Source organism: Tetrao urogallus, assembly GCF_951394365.1.
Source record: "Tetrao urogallus genome assembly, chromosome: 31".
Classification (NCBI taxonomy): Eukaryota; Metazoa; Chordata; class Aves; order Galliformes; family Phasianidae; genus Tetrao; species Tetrao urogallus.
The window spans coordinates 583,870-603,139 of record NC_136844.1 but is presented as its reverse complement, the minus strand read 5'-3'; the positions used below and the strand labels follow the sequence as shown (position 1 = coordinate 603,139).

Below are 19,270 nucleotides of genomic sequence, written 5' to 3'. Positions count from 1 at the left end.
CTTCCGAGCGGAGTCAAAGTCAGGAAGAGCAGAAAGACCAACGGAGCTGTGCTGCTGAGGACAGATGTGGAGAGAAGTGTGCACAGCCTTCTCTGGCTACACGGCTTCGGGCATTCCCTTTTATCCGCTCCTGAAGCTCTTGGGCGTGAAGGTGGAAACCAGTTCATTATTTTCATCAGCATGGTGCTGTTGACAGATTCCCAGTGTAGCTTTACCTTATTTGGGCCTGCCTAGAAACACACCCTGCAATATAGAAGTGAATCAAAGATTATTGAAATAGGTCTCAGTGACTAAGTGGGCTCTCATAGGTTTATGACCTGCTGGAAACCATCTTGCATGGTAATGTACTTTTCTTCGGCCCCTCATTGGACTCCCAACCTTCTTTAATAGCTCCAAATAATTGCAGATATAGATCTTCCCAATCATACCTTCATGGAAAGGAGAGGTTTTGATGAAATAACAGCTATAACATAGCTTTCACAACTCCTCACACACACCCTAAATCTCCTTTTTATAGGTTAAATTGCCTTCGGCATATTAGAAGTTTCCCAATCCTCAATGGGAATTCGTGACACCAGAGTTTGAAGAGACTCAGCATATTATTCTCCCGCTAGGAAGGTATGACATCTTGGGGCGTGAGTGCTGGCGCTTTGGATGGGAGTGTCTTCACCGTGCAGGTTAAATGCCCTCCAATTGAGTCTCCTCAAATCTGAGAACACGAGCTGGGAGCTTAGAGAAGGATGGAGCAGAGTGGATGGCACACCACGCCTTGTCCTGCTCCACTCCTGTGCTCATCTGGCAGTGATGGAGAAGGACAACCCTGGGAGAAGGATGGGACGCTTCACGGAGCTGATTGTGACCGAGGGCAGAGAGACAAGCACTACAAAAGTGGAAAAGCAGATTAATAATTCAAGATGGCGAGGGCTTCCTCCTGCTTTGGGGAATTATGCTGATCTCTTCTTTACTCGGTTATTTCCAAAGATGAGACAACTAATAAGGAAAAATATTAAGGAATGGAAGTATTTCAACTCCTAAGGAACAGTATATACTCTTATTTTCAAGTTTTTCTTGGGGTAAGGTAAGGTGTGTACTCTATAGGACATCTCTGAAATAAAGAAGCTGATTTTTGATTTGCATGTGAATGAAATTTAAAACAATTATTCATAAAGTTCCATATGAAGGATAGAAAATATAAAATAAAACCAATGTACAAGTATTTTAAAGAACCTAGAATACAGACAGTGGTTAAAAGGAGACAGAGATCTGCAAATACCATTTGAAACACCTTCTGTGTGCATTGTCTGAGTGGATATTGGAAGGTGAATAAGTATTTCAGTTAATGTATGAAATAGGTATTGACGTTTACATTGCCTCTGGTATACAGCCAGAGCAAGTAATCAAGAAATTACAAAGAAAATATATATTGAAGACCTTCAAAACATTTAAAACAACAATAAGCATGAACATAAGACTGTTCAAATGATCTTAGTAGGAACTTTTACATTCAGAATCTCCATTAAGACTTGCGCAATGAAGTGCTGTTTGAAAATATCGCTGGTATCAGCCTTCAGCCTTAAAAGACTTGGGAAAACCATCCCAGAGAATAACATAAATGCACTGGGAGGAAGGATGCTGGGCACCAATCTCTTCACACAACAGGACATGGGAGAGTGGGGAATGTCACTCCAAGGGACTCAAGCAATGTTGGACAAGGTTCTCCAGGTGTCTGCAGCTCGCCCAGTGCCACAGGCTGCAGCTGGAGAACGGGCACCATCCCAACACTGGGACAGGGACACTTTGCCTTGCAAGAGAATGGCCTTCGTCCTTGGCTGGTGTCCCCAGGAAAGATAAGGACAATCCCAGAGAAACAAAGGGGAGCTGGGCTTTTGTTGGAGAAAAGCAGGTTGTATCTGCTCATGGCCTCCCTCCGTGCTGGCAAATACCACTGCGAGATGCTTTTCTCGGGAGGCAGCACGAGCTGCTTGTAACATCCCACACGGCAGCTCCACAACTGGGAGAAACGTGCTCACTCAGCCAAATGCCTGGGTGCTGACCACGCTCAGCTCCTCCAGATAAGACGCCCAGATTGAGTCACTCTGACGTCTCCAGACAAGATGGGAAGATTATAGCAGAGCTGGAGTCGCATCAGCCTCCTCCAGGTGAAACTCGATAGGCAGCCTGGGCTCCAGCAATCCCTTGCGATCTCTTACACAAGGAGCCGTGCGCAGCACAATTGTCCACACAAAGCAAAGCCCAGACTTGGCTGAGAAGCTGATGCTGAGCCCAGCTGCAGAGCTCTCCAAGAGGCAGCTTTGGGTCCTGATGCTGCACAGCCAGCAGGTCCTGGCACAAAGCTCTGGAGGCAGCACGGGCAGAGATGCCACCAGGATTCCTCACTCACATGGTGAGACTGAGAAGAAACAGAGCTAAAATTAGGCACCAAAGCCGCTGACTCTTCACCAAGCCAAACCCAAAGCACTCTTGGCAAGGGCCCAGCTGCTCGGAGGCGTTGCTTTCCCATCCTCTTATTCTGGGGACAAACAGAGCTGTGTTCTCCAACTCCCCCGCTGCTCCAAGGGATGAGGAGGCCTCTCCAAAGACCCCTCAGCCCTTTCCCGTGGCCCGGAGTTGGTCTTATCAGAGGGCTGCACTTCCTGACCCACTGTGGGGACACAGCAGCTCGCAGCGAGTTGCTTTGGGACTCCCACACCACTACTGAGAGCGGTTGCTGTCTCTTTGATCTCTGCTTGCGATGCAGGAGCTGAAGCTCAGCTCAGATCAAACACATCAGCATTCTGCCCACCTTGCTCCCCATGCCCTCCAGCTAGAGCCCAGCTCTCCCACTCACTCTCACTATAAAGCAAACACACCGAGAGACTGGTCCAACTTCTCAGGCACCCCATTGGGATGAGATGCCCATGGGTCAGGACGGACCGCCCCTCTCCAGTCCCTCATCTTCCCACTGCTGGTAAGTGGAGAGCAGGAGGAGCTGCTGGTTTCTAACACTGCTAGTGTTCTTGGCCACCACCTTAGGTGCCTATGGCTCACTGCGTGGTCAGTGTCCACTTCCACTCTCACAGACATCTTCCAAGCTGCCCTCTCACTACTTCCTGCAGGTCCACTGCCATTTTCCCCACCTGACATGGCACGCCTGTCCCGTCCATGGGTAGACCTGATGGGGATGTGGTCAGCAGGTCATTCAGATACCTTGGCTGTATCAATGACTGTGCCATGAAGGTTAAGATAGTGTCTGAGCCTACTGGCTGCTCATCATCAGACCAGCGCTCCCATAGCCCCTGCCACCTTCAGGATCACACAGTGAGGGAATGCTTTGACTGATAAAAGTCAAGAAGAATCGAATCATAGAGATAAAATATCTCATCACCAAGTCCAACTCCTGGCCCCAAACAGCACCACCTAAAATCTAAAACATGTCTGAGAGCACTCCCAAAACACAACTCAGTATCGTGCCCGCTGCCCTGTGGAGCTGTGCCATGCCCACCGCCGTCAGGGACAGAACCTTTCCCTAACCCCCACCTGACGACCCACGACACAGTTTCATGTTGTTCCCTTGGGTTCTGTCACTGTCCCCACGGAGCAGAGCTCAGCGCTGCCCGTTCACTCCCTGTGAGGGGCTGTGGGGCTATGATGGGCTGTAGGGCATGAGGGGCTGTAGGGCCATGAAGGGCTTAGGGTCATGAGGTCCCTCTATGGGAGCAGCTGACCAAACCAAGGGACCTCCGCCACTCCTCATATCTCTTGCTCACCAGGCTCTTCCCCATCTCTGTAGAGCCCTCCTTTGGGTGCTCTCTGATAGTTTTATGTCCTTCTGATATTATGGTGCCCAAACTCTCACGCAGTGCTCCAGGTGACACTGCACCAGGAAGAGCCTTCCCACACTGAGCAGAACAACCAAAGATCCCACCAACTCACATCGCCCATGGCGATACTCATTCTGCTGAAAAGTAACCTCTAAAACAATGACAAGAAGACATCAAAAATGTTCTCTGCAATTTATTGAGAATGGCAACATCCCAAGGACATACCACAAACAGAAGAAGAAGGGAGGTGGGGACAATACATCTTGTTCCATGTCACCAGGGGCCTGGCACAGAAAAGCAAGCTCGGTTCTGATTAGAAAAAGTCCTCTGGGCACCTGCCGCCACAGAAGGAGTCCCGTCTGCCCCTCATGTGCCACAACCCATGACACAAATGAATGGAAGCAACAGGATGTACTGCATGCAGAAGCACCCCAGGGCTACGGCCATCAGGACAGAGGAAGAAAGAGTGGTTTTATACACGTTTGCCACAGGGCAGCCAGAAATGTACAATGCAGCAAGGAAGGCAGAGCGGTTCCTCCTTGAAATCAGCTCTCCGTACGGGGTATCCACGTGTGAGACTTTGCTCGGGCTGCTATTTCTTCACTGAGTAGGAGGCTGTGCAGCAGTGTGTCCCGGCCACCAGGCTCCCATGCTGGGAACAAGCCAGGTAGACCAGCTGGCTCATGCTGGCCATGAGGGACACAGTTTGTTTCATGGTGGGGTACCGGAGATGGATTTAAGGAGGCTGCGCTGCTGCCGGGGGAAGGGAGGACATGCTTTGTTTCTTTCTCAGTCGGCCTTCAGGGCTCAGAACCTCACTCCTGAAGACTTGACGGAGGTGGTTGTGACGCATCTCCGTATGGAGGAGGATCCCCCACCGGAGCTGAAGTTGCCACCCCCAGAGCCGCAAATCCTTCCACTTCCAGAGGAGAAGCCTCCGCTGTACATTCCTCCTCCCATTCCACAGCTGCCGCCAGAGCTTCCACCTCCAAAGCCTCCTCCTGAGCCACACACACCTCCCATTCCTCCTCCCATGCCGCTGCCTCCAAATCCTCCTCCCATGCCGCTGCCTCCAAATCCTCCACCTATTCCGCTGCCTCCAAATCCTCCTCCCATGCCTCCTCTTCCTCCAGAGATGGTGGTCCTGCCTATCACAGCTGGAAGAGACACACAGGTTACACATGGGACAACAAAAGGTTTTCTCAGTTGAGACACATTCCATAACTCAACAACCCACCAGACTTCTCAGCCCACCATACTTACAGATGTTGACGTTGGACATTCCATCATTGCACAGCCTGCAAAAGAAAATGAGTACATTTTTGTGACCCAATGAAAGAGTCATCTTAAAACCTTAGAGGATTATTTTTATTAAGCCATCACACCCTTAAGGGATTTTCTTTTTTCTTTTTTCTTTTTTCTTTTTTCTTTTTTCTTTTTTCTTTTTTCTTTTTTCTTTTTTCTTTTTTCTTTTTTCTTTTTTCTTTTTTCTTTTTTCTTTTTTCTTTTTTCTTTTTTCTTTTTTCTTTTTTTTGCCTATTTATTCCTGTTTCTGGTGTGCTGGTATCAATAAAGTATTTAAGGAGGGTATCAGTGATAATCCCTGTTCCCAGTGAGGTTTTTCCAAACCTCAAGTTCTTTATGACACTTGCATATGTCAGAATCAAACTGATATATGGACAAGCTGAAATGAACTGGTTGCCAGTTGCCCATCCTGATAACCTCAAACGTAATCCAGAGTACAAATGGCATATCAACCCTTTTTTACTGGGAAACACACTTGGAGATTGCACTATGACCCCAAAATTCAAGGGGTACCTCCCAGACAGCAAGACTCCCCTTCAATCAAAAATGAAATGCTCTACCTGTTCTCCTCTCCCTCCAGCAGCTTCCTGTACATGGCAATCTCCACATCCAGCGCAATCTTGATGTTCAGCAGCTCCTGGTATTCCTTCAGCAGGCGAGCCAGCTCCTCCTTGTCCTTGCTCAGAGCAGTTTCCAGCTCTTCCAATTTCACCCTGGCATCCTTCAGGGCCATCTCACCCCTCTCCTCGGCCTCAGCAATAGCGGCCTGCAGCTGCTGGTTCTGAGGAAGGAGAAGGGCACTCCCTCAGAACACACTTCATTCTTTAACAAAAGCCTTCAAACACAACTTGAATGATCAAGGATAAAAGACAACACTGGACAAAGTCAATAGTGGTAGAGTTGAAGAACACATTTTCCCCCACAACCTGAAGTCAACATTTGAACCCAATGCAAGCATCCAATGAGACACCACACATCCCTACCTGCTTCTTCACGCTCTCAATCTCAGCCCGCAGCCGCTGGACATTCCTGGTCAGCTCCTGGATCTCGATCTTGGTGTTGCGCAGGCTGTCCCCGTGCCTTCCAGCAGTGCTCTGCAGCTCCTCATACTGATGGCACAGACACAAAGCAAACCTTCAGTGAAACATTCCCGATGCCTTGCCAAGACTTGTCTGCTTTTCTAGTTCATGTTCTGCTAAAAGAACCCATCTTGGTGGTCAGTGCAACTTTGATGCCCATCTCAATGCAAAAGATGTATATGAGATTCAATTTTGTTGATTCTATTGTTTCCCTCATTTCCCAACTCTGAGATAGATTTTAGTTACACTAAAAAGCATTCTGTTTATTCGAGACAGCTACTTTGTTCCAGCATTTCCTAGCTAACTTATGCTGATGGTCATATTTATTGAAAGGCTTGCATGGTTCACCAGAGTGAGATTCTGGACTTGCTATAACGAGTGAGTCAGATCAACACACTTTCTCTGAGACTTCCTTGTTCAGGCTCCAGTACCACTGGCTTACAGACCTCACATGATTTATCTGTAATCTCCTGCCACCTTGCAGGCATCCTCAAGGCTTCCCAGCTCACCTGGCTCTGGTACCAAGCCTCAGCTTCAGCTCTGCTGTTCTGGGCAATCTGCTCGTACTGCCGTCTGACCTCCTCAATGATGCTGTCCATGTCCAGGTGCCGGTTGTTGTCCATCGACACCACCACAGACAAGTCCCTGCTGATTGTCTGCATCTGAGACAGTTCCTGCAACCAACATGGGGATAAACCTGAGCACAGGAGCAGAGGAGGCCAAGGGATGCTCCACACACATCCCCCATGGGCACCCATCCACCTGCAGGGTCCTGAGCCACATCTCCCCTCCTCACCCTTGCTCCAGCCCAGCCCAGGAAAGGCTCCTACCTCCTCATAGATGGCCCTCAAGAAGTTGATCTCATCAGTCAGAGCTCCCACCTTGGCTTCCAACTCCACCTTGGTCATGTAGGCGGTGTCCACATCCTACAGGAAAGATCACATTTTCTCTTGGAAATCCTTCAGAGTCACAGCATCTGCTCAGTGCTGAGGGTAACAGCTCTGGTAGCATTACTCAGCCATACAAGAAAGGACGAGAAATTTCCAAGAGCAACCTACAATCTCCATTGGATTTCCCACCCAAGAAGAAATCTCCTCAAAGCTCAGGCAAAGCTTAGCATTCAAGCAATCACTTCACTGCGCCCATGACTCACCTTCTTGAGCACCACAAACTCGTTCTCAGCTGTTGTGCGCCTGTTGATCTCTTCCTCATACCTATGGAAAGTTAAAATACAAGCTGAGTTTCCTGAATTTTCTTGCCTAAGGCCACACAAAAGCAAAAAGAAACGCAAAATAAGAACGAATACAATATTTAAACTGACAAATCTACACCCATAATTACCATAAAACAAACAAATGTGAAGCAAAATAACCAGTGAGGTACAGACTGCCATTGCTGCCAGCTGCTTGCATTGCTCTCAGTGTTATCATCTCTGCACTTACTTGTTTTTGTAATCCTCAACGTATTGCTGCATGTTCTGCAGCTCGGATTCCAGCTGTCCCCTCTGTGCCAGAATGGAGTCCAGCTGCCGCCTCAGGTTCTGGATGTAGTTTTCAAAGATGACATCCAGGTTCTTCCTGGGTCCTGAAGGCCCTTGCTGCTGCAGGAGCTCCCACTTGGTGGAGAGAACCTTGTTCTGCTGCTCCAGGAAACGCACCTGAAAGCCAACAGGCGGAGGATGCAGAGTCAGTCATGAAGGCACTCCTTCCACCAGGTACAAAGAGTGGTCCGCTCTTTGTGTCATTATGTGATTTTGTTAGTAAAAAAAAAAAAATAGAGGTGGTAATTGAGTCAATTGCAGGATGAGGGAAAGGAGGGAATTTCCAAGTCAAGGGTGCAGCACCAACTCCAACACGTTCCCATAGCTGGTAGCTTAGAAACATTAGATTTCTAGTCCAAAATAAAAAAAAGATTGGATATTTGAAAACCCAGAGGGGGAAAAATAAGAAAAGCAACCCTAAATTTGTGAATAGTTAAATAGGAGCGTTTGGAAAGGGAAGAGTGCAGAAGTGAAACCTGAAGAAGTTTGGAGGCGTTTAGCCTTGCAGTAATAACCTATTAGGTGAACCTGGTGCAACAGGCTAGATTAAAGCCCTGAAGATACAGCTTTGATCTCATCTGGGAGGGAGATTCTCATCTTTTCCATAGCAGCACTTGAGAAAAGGCTCTTCTCCAGCTCCTTAGCCTGCCCATATTTGGCTCAAAAGGAAGTTTCTGTAGAGCTTGGCAGCTCCTCCTAATTTTTGCCCTTAATTAGCCCCAGTCCCACTCCCTCACCTTGTCAATGAAGGAGGCAAACTGATTGTTAAGAGTCTTGATCTGCTCCTTCTCCTGGTTCTTCACTTGCTGGATCTGGGGGTCGATCTCAACATGGACTGGCTGTAGCAGGGTTGTGTCCACCTGCACGGGCTGAATGCCAGGGCCACCTCTACCAGGGCCACCAAAGCCAAAGCTTGGGCCACCATAGCCACCCATCCCTCCACCTCCCATTCCTCCACCATAGCCACCCATCCCTCCACCAAAGCCGCCCATTCCACCACCACCACCCATTCCTCCACCAAAGCCCATTCCTCCTCCGTAGCTGCCTAGTCCTCCGTAGCCTCCACCAAAGCCACCCATTCTGCCTCCATAACCTCCACCACTGTAGCATCCACCTATGGCAATCCTTCCGCTGCTCCCCATGTTATGGAGGCTCCTGCTGCCAAAGCCTCCACAACGTCCACCACCTCCATATCCCCTGGACATAGAGAACGAGCTGTAGCTGCTCCTGCTTCTGCCACCACCTCCTCCAAAGCCACCGCCGATGGCAGAGCAAGAGCTGTAGCCCCTTCTGCTCCCTCCCCCAAAGCTTCTGCAGACAGACTGCCGGGACATGGCTGCTTCTTCCAAGTGGAGTCAAGATCAAGAGGAGGAGGAGGATGAATGGAGCTGGGTGGCGAGAAGATGCGTGCAAGGAAAAGGGAAGGAAGTCCCTCTGACTCGAGGGCAGTTGATGCACTCTTTTATCTGTTTCTGGAGGTGGGCTGGGTTTGCATGGGCGTGAAGGAGGAGACAGTTGCTGTCTTCATCAGCTTGGCGTGGTTTACAGATTTTCATCTTCACTTTGCCAAACACTGACCCTACCCAGAAACACACCCTGTAATGCAGAAGAAAATTAAAAAAGATACAACCATGTCTACCAAAGGGCAGCACTCTGACTAAGAAGCCATGCAGTTCTGCGGCACAGTAACAGTCCCGCTGTGACAGACGTGGCTTTTTTTCACCTTTCATCCATTGTGGTTGTTTCCCTGTTTACGTTTATCTTTATTTTGATCTTTCACTCCAAAGCCCTATGGCAGGCAAGCGCTGCGGCTCATGCCAAATTGTAGCACAGCTTACACAATTCCCAAAACACACCTATGTTACACCCTTAGCCTTCTTTTTACGTGGAAAATTGCCTTTGGCTTCGAGAAGTAGTTTCTCAATCCAGAGCCAGGGCTCAGCAAATTGCATTTTGATGAGGCTTTGCATCTTTTCGATAAATAAAACCCTACTGGAGAGGAGATGCCATGGCAATGGCTGGAGCTGGAAATTTGCCTACTGTTGGGCCAAGCTCTCACTGAACATGAGTGCTGCAGTCTTCGTGCCAAGACAGCCTCTGCATCCGTGGAGAAATGCCAATGGGAAATCCCCTTAGGGCTCTCCAAAGGCTTCAGGAAGTGACTGACCATGAGAAGAGCCAGGGAAAACCTCAGCAAGTCAGCTGCTGCCACGGGAAGTGCGGACAGACAGGCGGGCAGCCCTGAGAACAGGCGGAGAGAAGGAGGCATGCAAAACGAGCTGCCCACATAATGCATGCTGCAACTGCTTACATGCAATTAGTGAGGCAGAGGATGCTAAACAGCTCACCTTGTTTGTAGAGACATAAAATGGATGAACAGAGCGCACAATAACTTTCACTGGAGGAAATGCATGCTTTTCAACTACCTGGCTTACTTTGGCATTTATATGCAAGTATATTTTTCGCAGACATGTAGAGCCGTGAGCTGTGTTGAGCCCTCTGTTATGAACGTGGGTAGGTGTCTTTTTTTTAGCTTATTTAAAGCAGGGTTTTAGAAAGGTGGAACTTTATAAAAAACTCTCCATTTTTGATGTTGTTGTTGAGATGGAATAAGTTTACAAGACACACCTACAGAAATACGACTGTGCAAGCAGCATGCATTGGGGAGTTGGACCAGATGACCTTTAAGGGTCCTTTCCAACTCAAACAATTCTGTGATTCTATGATTCTGCAACATTTCATTGTGGAAACCTGGTTACCAAACACTTCCCTTTTCTAAAATTTTTACTGAGAAATTCTCTTTCCCTCTTTCCCCCTTCTCCACAATCCCCAGCAGCAGAGGAATCAGCGTGGCCATTTCAAAGCCACTGAGGCCATTTTGAAGCCCCAGAGTCATTGTGGTTATTTGGGCATCTAACTGTGCTGTCTAACGAGACTCTCCGAAGTTCCCATGCGACACAGGCAATTAAGCGCTTCTTGAAAATCCACACTAGCAACTCCTGATATCTCCAGTTGTTTGAGTAGCTCCAGAAATATCACCCAGACACCTATTTCCAAAAGCACCTGGGGCACCCAGGCTGTGCTCGACGTGCGGTTAGACCGGCACCGCCACCAAACCCTGACTGACCCTATGGGTGTGCTCATCCCACCCCGGCACACGCGGCACGGCTCGGGGAGGGCATCCAGCTCCCAGCTCCACCATAGGGCGGGGAGGATGGGGCTCGGTGCTTGTTCCCAGCAGTGTGCGTGGGTCAGAGCCACGTGGCATGGGGACACCACGGACGGTTGACTGCTTGGGCTTTGTCTCTGAGTTTTGAGGGTTCAAAGCAGCACCTTCACCTCAAGGATTGGATGTCACTGGGAGCCCAGTGTGTGCTGCAGCGGAGAAGGGAGTTGTCGTCAGGCCACTGCCCAGAGGAGTGGTGGGATCACCATCCAAAGAGGTGCTTAAGAACTGTGGAGATGTGGCACTGAGGAACATGTTAGTGGGCATGGTGGGATGGGTTAGGGTTGGACTGGATGACCCAGAAAGAATTATTGCTGATAGATGGGCAATTGGATTGGATAATCCTGTAGGTCTTTTCCAGCCTTGGTGATTCTATGATTCTATGACCTTAGAGGTCTTGTCCAACCTCAATGATTCTACAAGAGGGCATGGTGGGATGAGCTGGAGTTGGATTGGATGGCCTAGTGACAAACCATTGGTGACAGATGGATGGTTGGACTGGATGATCTTGTAGGTCTTTTCCAGCCTTGGTGATTCTATGATTCTATGACCTTAGAGGTCTTGTCCAACTTTCATGATTCTACCAGTGGGCATGGTGAGGATGGGTTGATGGTTAGACAGGATGACCTTAGAGGTCTTTTCCGATCTTAATGACTCTATGATTCTATGATATATCAGTCAAACTCAGCAGGGTTCTGAAGGGTGCTGTGAACACAAGGCTGCGCGTGCACTTACATTTAGCATCAGGCTGATCTATTCCTTCTCCTCCCTCTGGATTGCCAAACACACGGTTGCGTGGTTCCTTTCTCCTCCTGCTGGCAGGACGACGTGATTGGGAGGTTTCAGTTTCCCAGCAGCCCTCAGCAGGAGATTCGTTAAGTCAGCACAATGCTCCCGGCCCAAGCAATGGTTAGATAACGTTCTCATTGAGTCACCGACGCGTCTCCGGCCAAGTTTGGGAAATCAGGCAGGGATTTGGGTATCGACACCGTCATGAGCTCAAACGCAACATGTGGCTCAGGATCCAATGATCTGCAGTGACATCACTGTGCCCACTGCTGTGCTGAAGGACAGCACAAAGTGGTGGAGGAGAAGGTGCTCAGTGTTTGTGTGCTTGGACAGGAGCTGCATGGAACTGGGGAGAGCAGGAGGACAAGCTGAGCTGAGCACTAAAACACTATATGTTCAGTAAAACATTGACATCTCAGCATTCCCTTCATGCAAGCATGCTCTGAAAAAGATTACTGACATGGAGGGCAAGCTCAATAAAATTAGACAAGGCTTCTTTCAGGTCAAGCAAAGTTCTTGCTGTTCCAACAAAAGGCAGAAACTGTCATGACTCAGTCCAGCCCAGAATTCTCCCCTAATTGCTTCTGCAATCAAAGGAACAAAAGAAAAATGCTTTCAGGTGTCTGTTTGTTTTAAGCCTCTGTACACATCCCGAAGCCCTGTCAAGAGTCAATCATGGAGGCAAGCTTACACAGAGGGCAGCGATGTCTTTTCATTCAACACCTTCCCAAGTCCCTTTGCAACCTCCTGGAGCATTCACCATTGCTCAGGCAATGTCCCCATCCAAGCAGCTACACGCCTTGGCTGCTTGCAGTGTCTCCAGCTGTAGGAGCAGGGAGCGGAGCACGGTGACTCATCAGCTGTGGTTGACCAGGGATGTGACTCAAGGTCTCCTGAGCAAGAGGTAAAACCACACTGAGCGATTTTGGCTCTACATTGGCAGCTGTAAGCAATATTTGACTGCTGGGAGAGGGGTGGGCTGCAACAGTGTGTGATCTCCCTGTCCTCAGAGGCTGGAACCTCATGCCCAAGCCTGGCCCCATCTAACACAGGACAGTAGCAATCACACCAATAATCCAGATAGAGGACAGCCACCCTTCCCCCATTCCCTGCAGGATGCTCCAAAAGTGCTAGCTGGCAGAACAGAGGAAGGTGCCCACCTTCACCCTCATGAGGACCTCAGGAGGTGGCAAGACAGAGATGGAGGCTGCACATTGCCCCCAGGGGTCAGGCAGAAGTGGAGTTGGTTTTGGATTCTGATCCATGGGGATTCATTCCAATTTGAGATTATGGAATCACAGAATCACTCCATGTCCCAAGTTGGAAGGGACCCACAGGGATCAGAGTCCAAATCCTGGCTCCACAACACACCACACAAACCCAAACTCGACATCTGGGAGTGCTGTCCCAATGCTTCCTGAGCTCCGGCATGTTGGGGCCCACCGCTCTCTAGGACAAAGCCCCTTCCTCACCCCCACCTGACCCTCCAAAGACAAAGCTCCATGCCATTCCCTCGGGTCCTGTTGCTGTCAGCAGAGAGTAGCTGCCACTCTGCTCCCTATGAGGAAATGTAGGGCCATGAGGGTCTGCAGGCCACGATGGCCTGTAGGTCATGAGGAGTTATAGGATCACCATGAGGCCTCCCCTCAGCACAGAGCAGAGTGGGACAGCCTTACTCTCACCCAATTGGGGACATCCTACGACTCTACAGACGGACACCATCACAGGGACCCAAAGGGAGTGCAGCATCTGCTGACATCTCCACCTGCAATCCCATCAGCTCTGCTCTCAAAGGGCTGAGAGCTTCTTCCATGCCCCGAAGAGAGAAGGGCAATAGAGACCACAGCCAGCTCCAGCCCAGCCTCCTCCCTATAATAATTTTATGTCTTTCTTGTGCCACATGCTAACAGGACATGACCCCCCTGGGTTTCACTGGGCTCCCTGTGGCCACTGCTTTGTCAGCCCCTGCCCATCCCAGCTGCATACATGTCCCAGCTCTCGCTTTGTGTCCCTGAAAGGGCAGGAGAAAGTCAGGACAGCTTTCAGGCCTCAGCAGAACAGCAGTCTTGTTGCAACATGAAAATGCCTGCTCAGAAAGAAAACCACACCAGTGTACTGCCTCTAGTGTTTATTGGGGTATGGCACACGCCAAAGGAGAAAGCCTTAAGCAAACAAGCACGAGTGTTCTCACAATCACAACAAAAAGGCAAAGCCCAAACAGAGGTGAGCAGTACTGTGGCCACTGCAGCACATCAGGGTCCCGTGGGAGACCTTGAGGGATGCCCAGACCCCACAGGCTGTGCGTTGCATGGGGTGTTTTGTGGCTGGGGGCTTTAGGGTGGTGGGTCTTTCCAATGCCAGCTCTCAGCTCCATGCAACAGCTTTAAGGTGTCTCAAGGAGGAGGTTGGTGAAGCGAGAAGTTCCCAAGCCCTCTGCAGAGCATCTGAGTCACTGTGGTGGATGAAGCCTGCTGTTCTTTTCCTGTGCGATGTCCAAAAGAGGGCAGTGCCTGGCCTGACAGATGAGCGGCCCTCAGCTGGGCGGCGGGGTGGTGGTCCTGGTGATGTTTGCTTCCTTTCTCCTTTGGGTGCCGGGGATGGGGACAGCTCTCTGCCCTACTGCCGCCGGGCGGACACCGAGCTGTTCTTCAGGATGCCTCCAGAGCCCACCACGACAGAGCTGCCGGTTCCAGAGCCAAATCCTCCCCCTCCCAGGCTGCAGAAGCCAGCACCGCCCATGCTGCAGCTGCCTCTCCCGCTCCCAACGCCGAATCCCAATCCTCCTCCTCCAAGGCAGAGACCACCGCCGTATCCACTTCCTATGGAGCTGCTGCCGCCCACCACAGCTGCGGGGACAAGGGAAGGTGTGAGGTTACTACCAGCAGAGCCAGGGAGCACAGGGATCAGGGGCAGGCTGGTACTTACAGATGCTCAAGTTGCTCTGGCACTCCCCAGACATTCTGCAAGGAAAAGAGATGGAGCGTCAGCACCGCCCCACCAGCTTGGGTCCATCACGCTCCGTAGGACCACGGTGGAGGGCAGCGCCGTTGATATCTTAACAGAAGATGCGCTGCTCTGTATCCCTCCCGTTGACTTAGCAGGATGTGATCCAGCCATATCCCCACCCACCTGCACTCCTCGCCCTCCAGCAGCTTCCTGTAGGTTGCAATCTCGACGTCCAGTGCCAGCTTGACGTTCATCAGCTCCTGGTAGTCGCGCAGCAGCTGGGCCAGGTCTGCCTTGGCTTTCTTCAGGGCTGTCTCCAGCTCAGTCAGCTTGTCTCTGGCATCCTTCAGGGCCAGCTCCCCACGCTGCTCAGCATCAGCAATGGAGCTCTGAATGCTCTCACACTGCAGGACAAGGACAGGGATGCAGCGCATTGAGCAGAGGCCACTGCAGCGCTCTGTGCCCAAATCACCTGGCTCAGCTGATTCCAAACAGCTCTGACCAGGGGCATAGCTGCAAGAGGAATTACAAGGATCTGACACCCATTCCCCAGAACATAACACCCCTACCTGCTTCTTCACGTTCTCAATCTCAGCCCGTATCCTCTGGATCACGCGGTTGAGCTCAGAGATCTCAGCCTTGGTGTCCCTCAGACTGTCTCCATGCTTTCCTGCAGTGGCCTGCAGCTCCTCATACTGATGGACAGGGGACAGAGGAGATCATCAGGGGCAGCATGAGGTTTCCCTGGTTTTCTCCACAGCAGGAAGGGGAGCACAGAGGCCCCTCAGCCCTACCATTGCCATACAGATAGCCCTCACCTTGCTCTGATACCAGGTCTCAGCCTCCAGCCGGCTGCGGTTGGCGATCTCCTCGTACTGCGCCTTTACCTCTGCAATGATGCTGTCCAAGTCCAGGTTGCGGTTGTTGTCCATGGACAGCACCACGGAGGTGTCAGAAACAGTCTTCTGCATCTGGCTCAGCTCCTGCAATTCCCACCAGCATTGTCTTGAGCCCTGCTAGAACACCTTCCCTGTGGTTCCATCCCATTCTGCTGCACACTCACCGCTTCGTAGAGGTTCCTCAGGAAGTTCAGCTCATCCGCCAGAGAGTCCAACTTGGCCTGAAGCTCCACTTTGTTCATGTAGACGCCATCCACATCCTGCAGCAGAAATTAGGGCTGAAAGCCTTCCCTTGATGCACACAGTTGGGTCTAAGTCGAGCACCATAAGTCAGTGTGCTGCTCCATTTCCACAGCACACAGCTCTGGGGGCCCTGGGTTCATCTGAGCCCCACCAATGCAAAGCTCTGCTGAGAACCAGGTGGAAATTTGTATAAAAGAATTAAAAATGACAATGTGCTTAGAAAACATAGAAAAAGGTGGCAATTCAGATATCTGAATGTTTTGCTCCAGGGAGGAGGAGCACCAACTCCCATCAGTTGCCCCCTCTGCCCTGTGAGGTTCTGCCTTCAGCTCTCCTTATTCTAACAAGGCACAAGCTTAATTAAAGCTTGCCCTTGTGCCTGCAAGTGCTTGGTCCTCCTCACACACACTTGGGCTGCCCAGAGCTTTACCTTCTTTAGGAGCACGAAGTCGTTCTCTGCAGCTGTCCTTTTGTTGATTTCCTCTTCATACCTGTTGGGATAACAAGGGAGATTCAATCTCTCTGCTTATTTTGGCTCCTGCTCCACTGCTGGTGGCTGCTGGCCTTGGAGCAATGGGTGCAGCAAAAAACAGATGTGCTGTGAGCAGACTGCAGCCAAACAGATGTGGGGCTCCATTCTGCATGAGCCCTGGAACCTTCCATTACAAACATCCTGCTGTCTCCACGAGGAGACCTCCTGGTCTCCAGTTGGCCATCGTAGCCATGGCACAGAACCTTACAATCATGGAACTGCTGGAGTTTGTTTTTTTTTTTAATGGTCATCCCAGCTAACCCCCTGCAATGAAGAGGGAATGTCCGTGGCAGCTGCACACTGCAGAGCTCGGAGCAATGGAGGTCACATCCAGAACCATATCACCTCTCATCCTACAGCCTCAGCAAAAATCGAGCAAGGCGAGGGATCAAGTTGTTCCCAAATCCCAGTTATCTGCAGCTTATCAGCTGAGATATTTCTCCATCTTTGCTCTTCTCATGGAGCAAATTAACCTCATCACGTCAGGATAATAATTAATCCCCCTCCCATCAGCGTTCCGAAGAACCATCTAAGTAAGCTTCAAACTATGAAGGAAATTATTGTAAGGAATCCATGAGGAAACCCATGAGGAAATTATAGTGGGATTTAGCAACTGCCCTAATTGCTTCATTAAATCATAATGTCATGGATTCTCGAGCGGGGAAAGGCAAACAGCAGAAGATCCTGCGCTGGTGACAACCGCAGTTCGCACAACAATGAGTGCTGGGGCACACCTCGAAAAACCATCGCCTGCTGTCAGAGCTGCTGCAACTTCCTCATAGCACGGATGGCTGCAACAAGTGAAACACTGCCAATTCCCATCATTCGTTGAACTTTCTGACCGCTCAAAGTAATTCTTTACTCCTATTTTTTTTTTTTTTGCCACTTGCTACCCAAAAAATTTGAAGTGAAATAGAAGTGGCAAAAAAAGTCTCCAAACAATCTGCTTTGCACAGCTGGTGAAATCAGCCAGAGCTCAGACATTGCTAGGAGTGAATCCAGAATAAATCCATTTGGTCCTAGATTTGGGGACATCCCTAGAGCTGCCCAGCACTGCCGAGCCCCACGCTGGCACAATGAGCAACGCACTTGGTCTTGAAGTCCTCCACCATGTCCTGGAAGCTCTTCAGCTCTGACTCCAGCTGTATCTTCTCGCTGGAAAGGCCGTCCAGCTGCTTCCTCAGCCCGCTGATGTAGACTTCAAAATATGGGTCCAGGCTCCTGGTGCTCGTGGTGGGGCTTTGCTCCTGCAGGAGCTTCCATTTGGTCTCCAGGACTTTGTTCTGCTGTTCTAGGAATCGCACCTGAGCAATGACGGGGGTGGGCAGAGAAAAGTCAGAATGTTCCTCAAAGCATCTCTCTGTTGTTTGTTTTCCTCCTTTGCCTACATTTAATGAGTTCAGCCCTTCTGTCTGTTCTTGCCTCCTCTCCAAAAACTCCCCATCCTCCCCCAGAGTCCCACTGGTGAGATGGGAAACCCATTCTCACGGCGATGGGTGAAAACTCTCCCATTCCACAAGGTCTAAACAGAAGAAATGTGCTGAGCTCTGTCACTTCAGGGCTACAAGCACAGGGACAAAACACCCAATGGCCCACAGGTGGAGGGGAGCAACCTTCTCTGAGGATGTCCTGCATGCTGCTGCATGGCCCCATGGATTAGCACCAGTGTCATGGCCTCCAAATCAAGGATCCCATTCCTGCTGTTCTCCAACACCTTGGGATCATTATTTCTTCCAACACTGCAGCCTCCTTTCTGCCTGTACAGCTTTGGGGAAGTGCTGGGCTCACTGTTCCCTCTATGCCCATCTCACAATCCAGCAAGGTTCAGCCTCCCCCCAGACCCAGCTCTTACCTTGTCGATGAAGGAGGCAAATTTGTTGTTGAGGGTCTTCAACTCCTCCCTCTCCTGTGTTCGCACCTTCTGGATCTCGGGGTCGATCTCCAGGTGGAGCGGGGTCAGCAGGCTCTGGTTGATGGTCACCTCCTTGATGCCGCCCGGTGGGCACTGGGCGAAGCCCCCAACCCCGCCATCAAACCCTCCACCAAAGCCACCAAAACCACCAGATACGGCATTGAAGCCATATCCGGCCCCACTGCCAAACCCTATCCCATTGCCAACACCATAGCCAAAGCCTTGGCCGCCAGCCCCAAACCCTCTGCAGATGCCTCCAGCTCCAAATCCTCCCAGAGCGGTGCTCTTGCTCCCTCCCAGGCTATAGAGGCTGCGGCTGCTGAAGCCCCCGGCGTTGCCACCAGGCCCCCGGTATCCTCGGGGCACTGTGCTGAAGGTGACCCTGTTCTTCCCTCCTAAGCAAGCAGAGCTGGAGCTGAATCCCTTCTTGGAAGCAGATGACTGACGAGACATGGCGATAGGTTTGTGGTAGGAGAGGAGAGCTGAGTGGTGTCCAGAGGCGAAAGAAGCTCTGTCCTGTGAGCACAGCGCCTGAACGCCCCTTTTTATGCTCGGAGGGAGTTGGCCGGCTGTCAGGGGAGTGGAGATGTGATTTTTTATTCTAAGAATGGTTTTAGGTGTGCTTGGAACCATGCCCTCCCCCCTCCTCTCTGCCTTCCCCGTGACCTGCCTCAAAACACTCCCTAGATAGCTCAGAAAGTAAAACAAATCTATTGTTGGTGTTGGAAGCACATCGTTAAATCAGATTTCCTGAGCTGGTGCTGTCAATCCATCACGGGCCCTTCTATAGTACTCCTGGCAGTGACAAAGCACTGCAAGCTGCTTGATGTGTTACACCCTCCAGGGAGACCCCTGTCTTGCCTCCATTACTCATTGGGAGCCATATGGCAGGTGCTTGATTCGCTGAATTCTGACAAAAGCCTGGTTTGCATCACAGCCCCAGATGCACTCCTGTTCAACTTTCCGCTCCGGTTCGAC

General features: G+C 50.5%; 1 protein-coding gene across 1 annotated transcript; it reads right to left on the bottom strand.

Moving 5' to 3' along the window:
- Positions 1 to 4,628: 4,628 nt before the first annotated feature.
- Positions 4,629 to 18,745, bottom strand: LOC306956541 (uncharacterized protein; the record flags this gene model as incomplete). The annotated part of the gene is made up of 18 exons (XM_079547822.1): positions 4,629 to 4,978; positions 5,085 to 5,119; positions 5,687 to 5,907; positions 6,110 to 6,235; positions 6,715 to 6,879; positions 7,036 to 7,131; positions 7,359 to 7,419; positions 7,648 to 7,862; positions 8,483 to 9,056; positions 14,381 to 14,606; positions 14,686 to 14,720; positions 14,890 to 15,110; positions 15,276 to 15,401; positions 15,525 to 15,689; positions 15,770 to 15,865; positions 16,279 to 16,339; positions 17,470 to 17,684; positions 18,233 to 18,745. The coding sequence occupies 18 exons, from the start codon at positions 18,743 to 18,745 to the stop codon at positions 4,629 to 4,631; spliced, it is 3,501 nt and encodes a 1,166-aa protein (XP_079403948.1).
- Positions 18,746 to 19,270: the final 525 nt, after the last annotated feature.